Raw genomic sequence first — 18,122 nt, 5'->3', positions numbered from 1 at the left:
ATTGTATGGGTCAAAATTATAGATTTTTTTATCACAAAAATAATTTGGATATTAAGTAAATATCATGTAATAAGGTGTTTTGTACATTTCCTACAGAAAAAATATCAAAGCATAATTTCTGATTAGTAATATGCATTGCTATGCACTTAATTTGGGCAACTTTAAAGGCGATTTGTCAATAAATTATACTTTTTTTTGCACCCTCAGCTGGTGTTGGTCAACCGGTAGATAGTGACGCTGGTCGGTCAAGATAGTGTTGCTAGTTATGCTAATGAAGAGGTCTAGTAGGTACAACGGCTATGATATATTTTATGTTTTTATCTTGCGTAATCAAGCCATTCGGTCTGAATAAGCTCATTTTATGGCATGCTTGATTTTCCAAAACCGCACGGCCTTGTTTTAAAACAACTGCGCTTCTAATGTCATGTTTTTTACTGTGCGGCCCGGATACAACATAACATGTCAGATGGTGAAGTCAGGGCACCGAGTGATCTGATGAAACTAGATACTGAGAGAATAATGGCACTATAATCTGTAAGCGCCTGGGCAAAGACAGCTTTCTGCCTTCTGAGCAGAAAATGCATTGTGACAAACACTGCCTTTCCAGGAATCAGCCATCCCTATGGCTATGGAGGAGAAACGGCTGTGAGATTATTCTGTGTGGATGTGGTTTTTGAGAGCGTGCGTATGAAAATATCATCTTTCCTTCTGTTGTACGGTAACCTGTTGTCTGAATAACGTTGCAAGTCAGTCAGGCAATATTTGTATGGATTTATAGTGTGCGGGCCATATTAATGAACTCAATCTTGCATCCTCTTGCATCTTTCTAGCAGAACATTAACGTTCTTTTTATAGAGATGCGCTATATAACCCTCATTTATGCAACGAAGTGCATATTTACCCCATGGTTTGAATGAAACAGCTTGTGATGAGTGTATGTGATAATACTTATGTAAATGGCTCATCCAAATACTGTTGCACAGATCATTTTTGGTGCAATGTCTATAACTGAATACTGAGAGGGTGGGGGAGCAGAAACAAACGTCCAGAGACGTTAAACGTTTGGAGGGTCTGAAGTTTCAGCCTTGGTCAGCAATGCCCCCCTCTGGTGCACAGACATATTTCTTTTAGGACCGCAGGCACAACAATGCCAGCCCTGTGACAGGATGGTTTTTAACCTTTTAAAACGCCCACACAAAGATGCTGATACTGATGCAGATGGTATGTACTTTTCTCGAAAACAATGCAACATTGTGTAAGTTGCACAAGGCTTTGGGTATTTTTAGCTTTTAATGTTTTGTAAGTGTCTTTGTTTGGTAGTATATGATTGTTTCCATACGCACATCGATTAATTACTGCTAATAAAATTTATATTTATTTTTACTCACCCTCAGGCCATCCGAGATTCATTGGAACAGATTTGGAGAAATTTAAAAGTATCACTTATCACGGATCTTCTACAGTGAATGGGTGCCGTCAGAATGAGGGTCCAAACTGCTGATAATTTTTTTTTTTTTATGTTTAAAAATTACTTGTGGATTATTGTGACGTTTTTATCAGGTCTTTGGACTTTCATTTTAGGGGCACCCAAGCAAGTGCCGAAATGCTGAATCTCTCCAGATCTGCATCTTTTTAATTTAAATAAACAATGCTTCATGTTATAAAAAAAAAAAGGACAACGCGTTTGACTTTGGATAGTTTAATTGTTAAAAATGACATGTATATGCCTTAGTCAATAGAGATAATATTAATTTCTCTTCACATTCTGACTTAGTAGACCCTTTATATGTGTAAGGAGCTCATGCAGTGATGTTTTAAACCATGTGTGTTGTTTTCATGGCTCGAACAGTGCACTTTGCTAACGTATAATATTAAAGCTTAATTATACACAACCAAAAGCTTACATTAAAAAAAGGTTTGTTCTACTGTATGTATAGATATTGCATAGAATAAAAGCCATGCTGTATACTATGCATACATAAAAAGCAATCAGCCATGTAGACTTAGAGACAGATAAGATACATAAGTATAAAATGAAGTCACTGGTTTGCAAGAATATTTGAAGAGATAAGTGCATCAGTATGAAGAACATTCAGATAACTATAGATATTTCAAGTGATTTCATACATCAATGTACAATACATGTACAAATTAAACATGGCAGGACATTTCGCAAAGCCCTTAATTGATTGATAGAATCATATGCCACCTTACCAAATGGTATACAGTAATATGATCATCTGTACAAAAACTGTCGTACCAGAATCATGGTGGCATATTTGTGATACGTTAAAGGCTTGCTCGAAAAGAAGTCATTCATAAATACACAAACAAACAAAAAAAAGCCTGTATCAAACAGTAATTATCTTGCATGCAATTATAATTTTTGTACTTTTGCCTGACATGGAAAAAAGTTGACTTGAAGAAAAGAGATTCTAAAGAAAAAGCAACACAATCATGCAAGAAAATGTTCAGGATCAGGTTCCGTTCTGTTCACTCATCCTCCTCACACCAGATTTATAAGGCATGCCTCGGGTGCTCGTTTCTTCCGCTCTTCCATTTAACTCCTCCACCTTTGATTTGATTACCAATGCGCTGAACCGTTCATGAGTAACGTTCATGTGGTCATGATGTGAATGCCTTAATCTGTAAACAACAAACAGCAGTCACAAAAGTGGGTTAATAATGGGGCGTTTGCAGTTTCAGAGGAGAAACCGATCGAGAAATGTCCTAGTTTACGCAAATTAGCATTGCTTCCTGCATCTAGTTCCTTGAAATTCATTACACGGCTTTCTGGAATACTTCATTCTGACTGGGTCAACGGCGGCATTCTGCAAACCGGTATTTCCTAAAATGTATTTTAGCTTTTCCCAAACATTATTTTATCTTGAATGCGTGCATTTTTAAACACAGTGTGCACGAGAAGTGTGAAAAGTGCATGTTTACATAGAGAACAATGGAAAAGCAGCTCAGTGAAAGTGTTAAAAACTTTAATATTATATAAAGATTACACAATCATGTATTTGGTGAGCAGCCATGCAATAAACAAAGTACAGTCAGTAGTTCATTAACACGCACACACACACACACACACACACACACAAACACACACATATAAAGATTTGAACACTTGCTTATTTTCTACATTTCTCTGCTACTATAAGCCCTGTTTCTTGTTGTGTGTTCAACTGATATGAATATTCTCAGTCTAACCAAATACTCACCTTGTGATGATGAAATCAGTTTGTATTTCTCTGACGTAGGTTTTTATCTTTGTGGTTGTTGGTGGAATTAGTTTTCCTTTAAAGGTGAGATCATAGAAATGAGTCACAAAATACAAATACAGCATTTTACACTAGCCCATATTTGTTTCATTCATTATTTCGGTACACTCTATACATTCTGTATAAATTACACATGCACGATTTCAGTTATCTAGGACAGTTGCGTCATATTAAAGTCTTATTTAAATGTAAATTTGATACTTACATTGGCCCAGCTGGTTCGTCATCTTAGGCAGAATGGGAAGCAAAACAACGACAATTTTAGTTGGAGGCTGGTTCCAGCTGGCACAGTATTCACATTATTGAATGAATGGAGTAAACTGATTGCATTAAGTAGCTAAAAACAACTGAATGCCATATTGTCTTTCAATATTTAAGATATTGTTGTGCCTTAGAATAACACAGAACAAAGACTTTCACTCCGTCAGCTTTGGTGCAAGCAATTAAAAGGCTTGCGATTTATAACAAAAACAAGAACAGAGAAGAAATGCAAACATGCAGCCCACAGAACGAAAAACTATATATATATGCATCCTATGTTAAATACCACATGACTTGTATATAGTTATACAAATACATGTACACACATGTATCGGCCTTTAAATTAAAAGGTGAAAAGAAACAAAAGCTAAAATCTCATGCTCATGCCAAGATGACTCCAGTGAAGATGTACAGACATGAAGGTCGTTTGAAGGGTAAACAGCAACAAAACAGACAGCATTCTAGTTAATAAGGCAAACTATTTTTTTTCCATTTCAGCCTAAATGAAACAATACATGTGCACACACTGAAGTACAGCAGGTCAGTGAATATGGCCAATACTGTTAGGTTCATTCAAGCCGCATGCAGGTTACTTACCACAGTGTTTTAGGCAGTGCCATTCAAAGAGAAAGAAACGTGTCAACGTTGTTATTTCTATAATGATCTATAATGATATTAACCACTAAAAAGTGTAACTTAATTGTAAAACAATGCTCTGGTGATTCAGGCTAACTGTAAACAGCTGCACTAAATGTGTAGATGAACTAAACGAAGCTGAACCTGACTTCTTACACACAACGCCTCACTTTCACACATACATCTGCACACATACAGGAACGAAGCGCAATACAGAACGCATTTTAATCCCCAAAACCCGCATAAATTCGTCGTTTCTATTCATGAAGGTGAACTCAATGCCGATGAAAACCACCAGGGGGCGATGCTGGACAGACAACGTCCCATTTAACGTCACTATAGCACAAAAGACGTTAACCGTTTGTTAAACAGGTTCTTGTGGAAACATCGACTGGTTATGATTAAATGTCAGAAATAGCACACACAATTGAATCCCAAAGCGAACACCGCCGTTTTAAACGTAAAGAGCTGGTTTTATATATAGAGGGGGGTTAAAGTGAATTTGCCGGCATGCAGGAAAACAGTGCTACAGGACACACAGGGTCTCGTTTTCCTCGCAATGCGTTGTAGGTGAGCTGTAAGTGGCGTGGGACTACTCCTCCACACGCATCAATAATTCACTGCCCACTACCTACCATACACCGACCGCAGAGTCACATTTCTCTCGAATATCAGATTAGAGTCCAGATGACCTAACGCAGGTGCCCTACAGGAAAAGAGTGTGTGTGTGTTTGGTCTAGATGGCTTCAGACTGAATTATTAAAGTAAGAGACCAGGTCAGGATCAGGTAACAGAGTGTATGGCTTTCCAATAAATGAGTCAAAGGTCTTCTGACGCAGTGGAAGAAAACTAAGTAAGTGCTGTATAAGATGTATAGGAGTTAGGTTTTAGATGAACGCACACCTTTTATAATGTTCCATGCACTGGTGTTCAGAAGTTGTGGATTGTTAGAATGTTTGAAGTCAGTAAAAACTGCAATGTTGCGAAATATTATTTGGACATTTTTATTGTAAATATATGTGAAGTGGTCATTTATTCCTGTGACAACAAAGCTATATTTTCAGCAGCTATTACTCTATGATTTGGTGCTTAAGAAACATTTATTATTATTATTATTATTATTATTAATACTACCAATGTTGAAAACAGTTGTGCTGCTTTATATAGTTTTTTGAGGATTATTTGAGGAATAAAAAGTTCAAGTGTATACTATTTATTTCAAATAAAATAATAATAACAAAATATTACTGACTTTTGAACAGTAATCTATATATATATCTTCAGTGGCATTCTTTTTGTTTAAATACAAATAATACAGAAATGTTACAATGTTTCTTTAAGTCAATATCAATTTAAAGTGAAATTTCTATAGCAAGAAATTAAGCTACTTAAGATACTTCTGATGGCCCTAAACAAAAAAGAGCTAACAAAAAATTGTGCTGTATATACAGTGGTCCCTGATATAAAAAATAAAAACATTTCCCAGTATTAAGTCAATTTAGTGGATATACAAATTTTTAAATACTTTGTCTTAATTACAAAAACACACACAGACTTATTTGCACAGTTAAGACCCTCACATGTAATACCGCTTTTAATAAAAATATATTTTTTAGAAATTTGTGCCCGCTGTGATCATTTTGGAAATCCCCAGAATGCTTTTTACATAAAAAAAAAAATACTCTCCTAAATCTCTTCCAATACCAATCTCTACGTTTGTGAAAGAAGTATCAACCTAACATCAATAGTCTATACTGAAACTGTAACCCACCCTTTTAAACTCACCGTCAGGAACATCGTCAGGCTTCTTGCGCTTCTCGTAGATGACGATGATCAGCACCAGGATGATGATCTCGGCGAGGACCCCCAGCAGGGGCCACAGCGGGGCCAGGCGGCTCCTGACGCGCAGAACTGACGGCATGGAGCTGGTGCCGATGATGTTGGTGGCGTTGCACTCGTACTCTCCGGGGTCAGAGTTGATGTCTAGGTTGATGATGGACAGCTCGGTGTAGCCATCCTTGCTGCTGATGAAGAAGCGGCCAGAGGAGTTGTCAATATCCTGGTGATTGATGGGAGGAACACCGGTGACCGTCCAGGAGAGGTGAAAGACAGGGGAAGAAAAGCCACTGGTTACACGCTTAAATAATATTTCTGATTGTAAAATATTTACTCTGTATTAAAAAGATAAATGCTTGAAGTAAAAAAAACTACAAGGCATCATTTTTGAATGACTAAATTTTTTTGTTGTTTTACAAAGTAAATGTAAAATTAAGTGTTATATTGTTATTAGTGCTATCAAACAATCACATCTAAAATTAAAGGTTTATTCTTACATAATATATGCGTGTGTACCGTGTTTATTTATTATGCATATATAAATACACGAACATGCATGTATATATTAAAAAAAATGCATTTAACATGTAAAGTCGTTTCATAATTTATATTATAATTAAATATATGCAATATATAAACATATTTCTCTTAAATATATACATGCATTTGTGTATTTATATATACATAATAAATATACGCAGAACACAAACATATTAACACTCAATATATCATTGGTTTCAGACTCAATTCCTGGAGAGCCACAGCTCTGCACGGCGTAGCTCCAACCTGCTCGGAGTTTTCTGGTGACCCTACAGACCTCGATTAGCTGGATCAGGTGTGTTTGATTAGGGTTTGGATCTAAACCGTGCAGAGCTGTGGTCCTCCAGGAATCGAGTTTGAGACCAATGCACTATATCATGCAATACAAAGCCTGATGTATCAAATGTAATACTCAAAAAAGCTTTTTTTCCTAAAGGTTGAATAAACTTGAGGCTAAGCTAATGAATTTTCATTTTTGGGCTCAAACCGTCTCTTTAAAACGAGCAAAGAGGAGAGTCGAGATTCACTCATGTGTCAAAATGACCATACCAAAATGGCGCCGTTATCAAGTTTGCGCCAGCTCCATATGGGATAAGGATAACCCACGGATTTGCAGTAGAGGACGGCTTTTTCACCCTCATTCTTATTCTCGCTGCGCTTGTGCCCCGTGATGTCTGGTGCAGCTACGAGAGGAGAGCAGAAGGACAGTGAGACCTTCACTATCACAACACATTTCATTGCATGAACCTTATTAGGCACCCTGATCTTCAGTCACTACATGGATGCGTTTTCATGTGTCATTTGAAATGTCATGTCTGTGTGGTAAATATAGCTTAAAACTAGCGGCGGATGAGGAAATATTAAGAAAATATGCCGCGATTGACCCAACGCATGGGAATAAAACGCGCACTTAAGTCCACAGCGATTTGATGTGCTGCCACACAAGCCGATTTAGATGAAAATGCTAAAACAATGACGTTTTCTCCTTCACATTTTTTTTTATTTGGTTGATCTTTTTTCCCGAAGAGATTTACAGTGCATTCAAGTTCATATTTATCCCGGGAATTAGTTTGCGGCTTTTCTGACATTGGTGAAATGAGTGTGAAATGCTGTTTTAAGATCTCATTTAATTTAATGTTAATTAAACAGACCAAACATCATACTAATAAGTTTAGTTATACAGTATGCAGCATAAGGCATTGTTATGTTATATTATAGAATATTATCATTACTATGGCTTATAACCATTTAATGGTAGACAAAAAAATCTATACTATGTTTTTGTGAATAATATGCACAAATAAATTAAAATCAGTGTGTCGAATTGATAATAATTTAGTGTTTCTGTGTGTGTAAGACAAAAGCAAAACTGATATAAATTAGTGCTGTCAAGTGATAAATCGAGATTAAATGCATCTAAAATAATATATATATAACATATTTACCCTTAAATATATACATGCATTTGTATTTACATATGCATAATAAATACACACAAGACATACTTATATATTAGGTAAACAAAACTTTTATTTTGGATGCGATTTATCATTTGACAGCACTAATCTAAATATAAATAGGGAGAACATGAGTAACAATGAAATATTTGATACTGAGCACTATTTCTTTACAGTCATTGGACAAACTGTGTGACAAATACTCTTTTATAATAAAATAAAATGTTATTTGATATTGAGGTAATATTTTAAAAGCAAGGGGTCATTGAGATTTCTGTTTAATACTTATTCAGCAATGAAACATTAATTGGATAAAAAGCGACAGTAAAGATATTAATAATGTAAAAAAAAAAGGTTTCTAGTTTAAATAAATGCTCCTAATTTTAAACAGTCTATTCGTCAAGTAATATCGTAAAGAAATATCACTTTTTAAAAAAGTATTAAGTAGCTCAGATGTTTTCAACACTGATAATAATAAAACAATAATAACACCAAATCATTATATTAAAATATTTTTTTTACTGAAAATTAAAACAGAAATGGTCAAAAACATTAACAAATTTAACTGACCCTAAACCATGATAATATTAATAATGTAAGTACTTGATGTTGTCACTGACAAATGAAATATAATATGGCAATATCTCAAAGGACTATATGTAACATATATACACTGAATATATGGGGTCATAATGAGATGATTCACAGTCAAATCTCTAAGGCTTACTCAGTGAAAGCAACAGAGTACACTGAAGCATTAGCATCAAAAGAAGGAATATTATTCATGATATGCCAAATACCCCCACAAATACGCAAAACATCCACATGTAAATCATCTCTGCATTTTGTGATTCAAGAGTCAAATAATGAATCATGACAGGAGCCTTTTTAAAGGTTAATTCAGTCTAAATGACACCAAATACCTCAGTTAAGAGATAGGAAAAGCCAGAGAAAAAGAGACAGATTTACATCCCCACCCCCTCAGACATGCAGGCCACCATCTGGTGCTTGTGAGCCGACCGCAGGATAACCAGAAAGAGGTGACCAGGACACGCTTAAACCGCATGGCACTTTACCAGCTGATGATCTCTAACACACAAACCAAACAGCCTGGGAGCTTTAAGGGCCATTATTAAACACATGATCGCAGGGTGATCTGGGCTGCCTTTTTGAGATACACCCATTGATTGTCAACACAAACAAAACCAAAGTGTATATACATAATATATCGAGACCTATAATGAAAATGAAAATATTTCGATTTGCAAATATATTGAGACCTATTATTCTATAATCAGAATATATATATACACACACACACATATATATTATATGAATAAATATATACATGCAAATACGTGTAAATATTTTTTAAAATATATGCTGTATGTGTGTGCATTCATAGATAAATAATAAATATACACAACACGCACACATATGTACATTTATCCCACAAATTGGACCCCACAATGACTATAAAATGAGTAAATATACTAGCATCCAAACTTTTATCTTTTATAAGAATCTTAGTTTATTCCCGAACTACACTTGTAGACAATTACATACTAATTATTAGTATTGCAAACAATTCATTCACATTCATTCTGCCCTGCCTGGTGAACAAAACCTGGATGACTGTCCCACTCGACTAACCAAGCTCACATTCATGCTGTCATGGCCTTTGTGAGCGCCCAAGCCCCGCTCTGACTCAGCGTGTGATAGAGATAGAAAGACAGGTTCAAAATGTCCAACTTCTCCAACCCAACCAAACCGGACTCCAGTGAACATTCATTCAGTGAACATCTGAGAAGCGTGTGTATCCTGAGGACATCTTACCTTTTACCTCGATAGTGGCATTTGCTGGGGGGCCCGATTCGAACGTGTACACACACATATACTCGCCCGAATCCTCTGGCCTTGGTTTATTAAGTCTGTGTAATAGATAAAGTGAGGGTTACATTTTACATACATCTTTGAAGTACCCTGGCAAATCGATTCACAATAACACACCCACAGGTAAAGAGAAATTGAATGCAGGTTAAATGTTAGCAGTACTAGTGTGCCTAGTCTGATTAGATTAGGAGTCAGGCAGGGAGATTAGCAACACGTGTTGGTAGAGACAGAGCCCTCGCTCAGGATTTAGAGCAATGCGAAGCTGAGTGGCATCAACAAACACTCAGCCTGAGCCACTGAGAGTCACTGAGACAATACATTTGCAAAACAAAAGGCCTCAGGGGAGGGATACGCTTATATCGGTACATTGGTACATGCTCTGATAGTAGGACAGAATCATATTAAGGTCAATGTTTTTGCAATACAATTTACAGTAGTTATTAGTAATCAATCTGTTATTAAATGAACGTATGCTGTGTTACAAACTCTCTGTCTGTATGTATATTATAAATGCATAAACACACTTTTATAAGTATATTTATAGCCACAACTATTAATAGCAGGACCGAAACTAACACATTTTTCTAACGCGAGTTAATTTCTGTATACTATACACTATGAACAAAAATGGTTTGAAATATCACGTGCAGTCTTGTCCTGAAAAATATGTTTACAATATTACAAAAAAAGCATTATAAATGTAATGCGACACCATTCAGCTGAGCTTAAATTTTATTTGAATAAATAAGTACAATATATATGATTATGATTGAGGGAAAATGAAAATATGCACGCGCGCACAACAGCACCTACTTGTATTCTGTGTTTTTGTCTTTGCCCCTTGTGTCAGGGATCTCCTCCCCGTTCTTCATCCAGTAGCTGTCCTGGTGTTTGGTTTGGGAAGCTGTAAGGTTGCACTGAAGCGTGATTGGTGGGCTGTGGTAACCGATGGGTAGAATCATGTGATCCGTCGACTCAATTGATGGTTCTGGAAACACAGGTGGATCAGTCAAGGCCAGAGAAATACTACATCACACTGACTGAAGACGAAACACAAACACACTCACAAACACAAAATACGTGTGCGACTGTGTGTGTAAAACATTTATATCCAGTGGGGTCCAAAAGTTTTTTTTCCACATTTTAAAATAAAACATTATAATATAAAATGTATGATAAACATCTAAGATTCTAAACCAAATACTAAATCCTGAAATGTAAACTACATTATTATTATAGTCTTACTTGTACACTACTTTAGTATTTGTTAATGATTTGAACGTTTTATTTAAATTTTTCGGTTTCTCTTTAATTTTTAGTTTCAGCATATTTGCCTTTTACATTTGTATTTATTAGCTCTTATTCATTTATCAGTTTTAGAATTAAAATTAAAAACGTCGCTTTGGAAGCTACTACTAGCTAAAGTAATTATATTTTGCATTTTATTTCAATTAACATTTTATTTCAGGTAACGGAAATGTTTTGTTCGTGATAGCAACCCCGCTTCAGCTCATCTTTGTCACATAAAACTAAATTATGGCTGTATAATTAATACTGAATTCACATAGTGATCTCAACCTTCTGGACTCCACCGTATATGATACAAGACTACAGGATAGGAATTCCCAAAGGACACTGGAAAACATATATCTACTGTACCTTAACAGAAACGAACATAATTAATAATTTTGTAAATATAATCATGGTCAAACCCTAAAAATATCTTAATAAGGAGGACAAGGACATTTTCCACTCAATAAGGGCTGTTTGACTACAGAAATAGGTCACTGTCTGTATATGTAGCAGCTACAAGGGCAAGAGTAATGTAATAGGATGTTGCTCTGACCACTTCATACTCCTGTTATAAACTAAAACAAAAGGAGGAGGAAGCGGAAGATCCACTACAGCAAACGCTGGCCAAGGTACAACTCTAAATGGAGGCACAATGAAGGGGGTGGACGGTTTATTTGGGCTACTCCACTAGCGGGGACATTTTAACTCACTCTGCAACACGGTAACTGTTGCCTGGGCTCGTATCCAGGTAGTGGACGGATTCTGGCGCAAATCGTTACGCCGTGGGTCGTTACTGGCCCTGCACTCATAAATCCCAGAGTCCTCGATGGTGACGCGAGTGATGGCTAACACGCTCACGCCATTGACGCCGTACGCCGTGTTGATGGACACGCGTTGCCTGCGCGCTCCATCCCACAGCTGGAAGAAGCTGTCGGCTCTGTTCACCTCCGCGTACCACCACTGGATCTCAGGTGTGGGCTTCCCCACAACATCACAGTACAGCTCAAACGTGTCGCCCGTCAGCTTAGTCTCAGACAGGGGCGACTTCACAAACCCCGCTGAGGGGCGGGAAGACGGGCGAATAAAGACATGGGAGGGGGGAAAGGGACAGCGAGAGGGCAGCGGGTGGAAAAAAGAAAACATAAAAGATTAAACTCAAACCATAAACCAAAAACGAAATAAGAAACGAATAATTGCACAATTGGCGAATGAGAAAATGAATGTGTTCTTTTAGCCTGTATTACATGCATTTATTTAGCAGGCTACGCTGATAAATTATTTACACTGATTAATTATTTCTGGTTTTGTTTATGTGTGGTATCGCACCGATTTTGTCAGTGATATTATGTTTGTAGGCATCACTCTTGATTTAGATGTTCTTTACCTTGTCCAAAAAAGTAGATCTTGCATAAAAGTGTTTGTGTATCAGGAAACAAAATTATGTAATGCATCATGCTAACCGCAGTAATGTAAAAACGTTGATATGACCTTTATTTTATCACGTTTTTACATCTTGAAGTACTGTTTTAAAAATTATTTATGGCTGGCAATTAATGCATGGCTTAAAATCGCATATTATTTTGGTTATTAAAATTTAATAAATTGCAATTTATTCCTGTAAAGAAAAGCTGAATTTTCAGCACCGTTACTCCAGTCTTCAGTGTCACATTATGTAAACATTATGATGATTATCGAGTTGCATAATATTTTTTGTAGAAACCGATTGGGTTTTTTTCAGGTGTCTTTAGTGACTAGAAAGTCAACATTTTTTTTGGAAATGTTATTTTTGAATAAGCATTGCAGAATACATCTAAATATAAAAAACTAAAATAATTAAAGAATCATAAAATGAGCATATACTGTACAATTACAATAAAAATTCATCACACCGCACATTTTAGCAAATATAATACTTAATCTCTGTATACTAAATTTGCGTACAGTGCACAGTATGTCTGGTATTCTGACCATTACTGGTTTGATGATAATGCAATTGATTCTACAGAAAGACACAAAGTGCACAGCCTTGAATGGTGCTGTCAATATAGCACTCTGAATCTGAGCACCTCAGCGCAATCTCACTATTCATGTGTGGGTGTGCTGATAGACAGGCGGTTTCCATAGAAGCATGCTACAGCAGTTGAGCAGGTAGGCCTTTAAGAAGAGGAAGGGCTGCCCACCACACTGCATGCATGTCTGCCGCCCCCTCATTAACCGCTGCGCAAGCTGATTGCATTCACAGATATGAAGCCCCGCCAAGTGTCAGCAAATACATAGTGCAATATAGTGTGTGCATTTCACCATATAGCAACATAGGAACAAAACTGGAGCAGAGAATAATATATATATATATATATATATATATATATATATATATATATATATATATATATATATATATATATATATATATATTTTTTTTATATATATAATTTATTTTTTTATTTTTTATTTATTTTTTATTTATTTTTTATTTATATATATTTATTTTTTTTTATTTATTTTTTAATAAAACACAAGGCATTAGGACACATTTAAAAGATCATATTTTAACATCAACAGACACTGAAACTGAATAACGAAAATGTATGTACTAAGGCATCATACTAATGATAATAATGTGTATGGGTGAAGGACAACAAAGGGTTTAAGCATAAATACGGTTTAATACTGCTTTAAATGGTTGTTGTTTCTCCCAAACAAGTAAATTTTTCTGCTTATTTTAATTGCAATTTTGTTTTTGTTTTTCGGAGCAAAAAACGAATATGATATATTTTTCCCTGATTTACAGAAAACGCCCACTAAATTGACATTCGGTGTAACAGTTTTGTCAGGCATATTTACAATAAAAATCTATTTATGGCATATTAAAAGACTCAAATACTAATTAGTTGTAATTTTACATTTTTAAAATGTGTCACTGTCCCAGGTGTTGCCCATTTGTAAGTAAGAATGTTTTACTAATTTAAAACACAGGCAAATTTTATTTGCTCATATAATATTTTTCATATTTTAACATGTACAAGTCAGAATAAACATGAATTTGTGCATAAATATTGTGTTACGCTGAATGACAATGTAAAGTCATGTTAATCAGAACATACTGCACACACAGTAGCCTACTGCTGGTTATTCTGACAATGAATGTGATGAGGAAACAATCATATAAAAGCATAATGATAATAAAGCATAAGCAGATATGATTTTTACATTTAAAAGGACTTTCTACTCAATGGGTGATCAAATGCTGCATTCATAAACGCAATAATAGAAGCATATTTTCTTTTGACTCGATTGAAAAAGAGGCCTGAGGTAATTAGGAGGTGTAACTAAATGAGGAGCTCCTGTGGGCATGAAAGAAAACAAGCATAGTGCCTGACCTTCAAAACAAACAAGCTTCAAGCAGATCCTTTAAAGTCAATGCATATCACAATCCATTTCGTCTGATGCATTCAGGTGAAAAAAAAAAGTTTATAGAATTTTTTTTTAAAAAGGCAAATGTTTACATTAAGGGTATAATTAAATGATTACTTGAAAAGTTGGGGTGCACAGATATTTATACTGTATAAGATCTAAAAAAATATATAAAATTACACACTAAAACCTAAAATCAAGCATTTTAAAGCATTTTTTCAAGCATTTATTCTTTCATTTTAAAATGTGCTAAAATTGCATTTACCAGTGTTATTAATTTGCAATATTATTTTATTATATCGTTTTACCATATTACTATATGGTATATATAAAATTATACATTGCAGTTTGTTATATATTTTTTATATATCTTTTTATATTATATCAAATGTTTTTACCGTAAGTGAGCATCAGAAGACGCACTGGTACTGATAAATAAAAAAATATTGATCAACTTTATGATACCAACATACAGTGCACCCTTCTTGAAGAGTGTCTGTTTCAATCTAAGTGCCTTCTAAGCTTGAGGAACTAATGGACATGTAGTTACCGTTATATGTGATCAAGGCCTGTATGCTATTGCATATAGTTTCTTGCTAAAGATAGAAGCAAAAACCTTGTTAGCCTAAAGGCAGCGAGCGCTGTTCTGCTTTTATGCTGGTAACCAAACACAGCGACGCCAAAATGATCTATCTGATCAAATGTGTCTGCCTGTGTTCTCATGCATTTGTTCGCAAGAGATAAAAAGCACGCGAGTGAGATGAAAGGAGTAGTGTTGGGTTTGATCTTCATATGAGCTTATGGCCCCTCACAAACGGGCAAAACAGTGGGCTGTAACCCAAAAATGGACCCCAGATCTTTTCTGAGAAGGTCACTGACAGCAATAATGATAAATGCAGGTTATAAACGGCAACTAACGATATACCCGTGCGTAGGATAGTAAAATGAATAGGCGTATTTACTTCTAAAATAAATAAAAAAAACACAATTCCCGTATTTTTAGTTGTTGACATCCAAGATCACGCGTCCAAACAAAAGAGGCACATACAGTATGTCCCTTGTTAGAAACTATAACCAGGCAAAAACATTCACGCATCAAGTTATGTTCACCACAGACCTTATTTCACTCAACCCCTTTATAAAAAGGAACCAGCGGAGAAGTGGTCTTCTGGGGTTTGCCGTCACGGCTGAGGCACTATATAATCCACAAGTAATCCTCAAGACTCTAGTAGTCATTCAATCAAGGTCTTGTGAAGCAAAAAGCTGGGAGTTAGTAATCAGCAAATCCATCGTTAAGATGTTTTTAACTTAAAAACGCTGCTTCCATTGCTTTTAAAGGGATAGTTCAGCTAAAAAATGTCATTAACTACTCACCCTCACGCCGTTCCGAATCCGTAACATCTTTGTTCATCTTCAGGACACAAATTAAGAAACAGTCTGAGAGTCTCTGACCCTCCATAGATATTACCAACAGTCAAGCACAGAAACATAAGGACATGTCACATCAGTGGTTCAACGGCAGTTTTCAGAAGCTATGAGAATTGTTTTTGTGCACAACGAAAACAAAAATAACAAGTTTCTCCAGCGATTTGTTTCCTCCATGTCACCCTGATAGCCATTTTGGATAGTATCATGACGCATGTGTGTATTTTGATCTGAACATAAACAATGTATAAGCGTGTTGACAAGGAACGCTTATCAGGTCGTGCATCACCATACTCTCCAGAATGGCCCCAGGGTGATGCAGAGCAGACAAACTGTTGATGAAGAACGCTCATTATGTTTTCCTTTCGCACAAAAAGGCCTCATAAAATGATGGCTGCACCACTGCTGTCACGTGGGCTATTTTAGCGGCGTCCTTACCGCCTTTCTGGGCCTTGGACTTGTTGCGTTTCCGCATATGCGGGGTCGAGCTCTCGGATTTTATCAAAAATATCTTAACTGTGTTCCGAAGGCGAACGAAGGGTGTTCGGAGTTGAGAAACGCCAAATCCAATGGATGGGTCACCTTTAATCAGGTGTTTGATGCAAACTGCAGTCTCTATCAACTACTTTTTCGCTTTTAATTAACTGATTTTTCCTGCCGAAATCCATCAGATTTGCTTTTTCCGTAATAACGAGAGCATTAGTTATTCTCAACCGGTTAGGGCCAGGGTCACGCTGTTACCGCTCGTTAACTGAGCGCGTTCATGACGTCATAATGCGCCGCGGTGCTCCTCCGTTAAGACTTTAACGGGTCCGCGCGCACGGGGAGGACATTAACGCCATGCATACCGCTGCTGCATCGGCTCTATAAATAGAAACATGCAGCAGAACGGACTGCTGCTATTTACGGCGCTGCAGAGGACCGGTGCTCAAAGCGGGTACCTGCCTCTCTATCCTATCCGAAGATGTGCGCAAACGGGAGAAATCCCGGCTCGCTAGCCGCATGCAAATCGAGCACAAGCGCGAAAACACACAATTTCGCGATCGGAGCCGGACCGAGCGGGTTTGGGTTTGTGACAGGCAGCCGATGACCCGCCTAAACACATCCAAATGATTCTCCATAAAAAAGACCCTTCTATAATAAAAAAATACAAATAGACTAAATATTAAACCATTTGTAAGCATAAACGGCGAGCCGCTTTTAAGAAATAAACTGCATTTTTTTATAAAGCGGAACTCCAATGCGGTTCGACTTTTAAACCTACAAGGATACGTTTACCTAAATATTTAATAGGCTACACATAAATGTCACCCTTCGCAGCCAGGACGCCTGAGAGTTTATCCCGTGCAGTCGAGGCAAATTACCTGCACATGCCGCAACCGTTCCCTCACCCAGAAAGCCTTATAACGATCCGCGACGGAACGGTTCTTTAAACGCAACACATTTTATTTTTTTTAAAGTCCTTACCGTTCTGAGCGAAGCCCGAGCGCAGCATCAGGACTCCGCATAACATCACCAGCGCGTTCCTCGCGTGAGACATTTTCTAGGTCGTCTGGCTACCTGGGTATGTGTGGAGGGATGCGGAGGAGCGGGTGGAGAAGAGGGCTGTCGAGGAGGATGTGAGTGAGAGGGAGCTGCTACAATGACGAGGCGACCCTGCTGGAGCTGGAATAGGGTCACGCAAAAAGCCCGTCGCCTAGCAATAGCGAGCCGCTACACTTACATCCGGTTTAAAACGAGGCTCGTGAAGACGGTGGCGCTGTCCTCTTAAATTCCCGCGATAGCAGACCTGCGCTACCCACGTCCCAGAGAGACGGGCACGGTCCTCAGGTGATCATCGTATTCCTTCACAGGGTGTCTCTAGAGGCTTCGGGGAGAAAATTGAGTTGTTATTTTATCTAAAACACACCACTGCTGCACAGTAGTTTCTGACCTGAATGTTAGCCTATATATCAAATCACCTAATGTAAATAGTTTTACTGAGGTATTAATGTCCGTCATTGCGTTGTGAATAATACAAGTAGTATAAAACAGAAGCCTAAATATTATTTGAATACCATAAAATGCAATAATAATAATAATA

General features: G+C 36.8%; 1 protein-coding gene across 4 annotated transcripts; it reads right to left on the bottom strand.

Moving 5' to 3' along the window:
• Positions 1–1,683: 1,683 nt before the first annotated feature.
• On the bottom strand, positions 1,684–17,840 carry nptna (neuroplastin a). 4 transcript variants are annotated; one of them, XR_006248073.1, is made up of 8 exons: positions 17,507–17,840; positions 10,721–10,895; positions 9,851–9,945; positions 7,107–7,240; positions 5,953–6,240; positions 3,490–3,511; positions 3,225–3,300; positions 1,684–2,646 (listed from the first exon to the last, which is right to left on the bottom strand). XR_006248073.1 is itself a non-coding variant. In XM_043227986.1 (8 exons), the coding sequence occupies exons 1-7, from the start codon at positions 17,577–17,579 to the stop codon at positions 3,240–3,242; spliced, it is 834 nt and encodes a 277-aa protein (XP_043083921.1). In that variant the 5' UTR covers positions 17,580–17,840; the 3' UTR covers positions 1,684–2,646; positions 3,225–3,239. The 4 variants fall into 4 exon arrangements, 2 of the variants coding, with proteins under 2 accessions (XP_043083921.1, XP_043083922.1); XR_006248074.1 differs by having other exon boundaries at positions 3,490–3,499; positions 17,507–17,839; XM_043227986.1 differs by having other exon boundaries at positions 5,967–6,240.
• Positions 17,841–18,122: the final 282 nt, after the last annotated feature.

Source organism: Puntigrus tetrazona, chromosome 25, assembly GCF_018831695.1.
Source record: "Puntigrus tetrazona isolate hp1 chromosome 25, ASM1883169v1, whole genome shotgun sequence".
Classification (NCBI taxonomy): Eukaryota; Metazoa; Chordata; class Actinopteri; order Cypriniformes; family Cyprinidae; genus Puntigrus; species Puntigrus tetrazona.
This window is presented reverse-complemented; position numbering and strand designations above follow the sequence as displayed.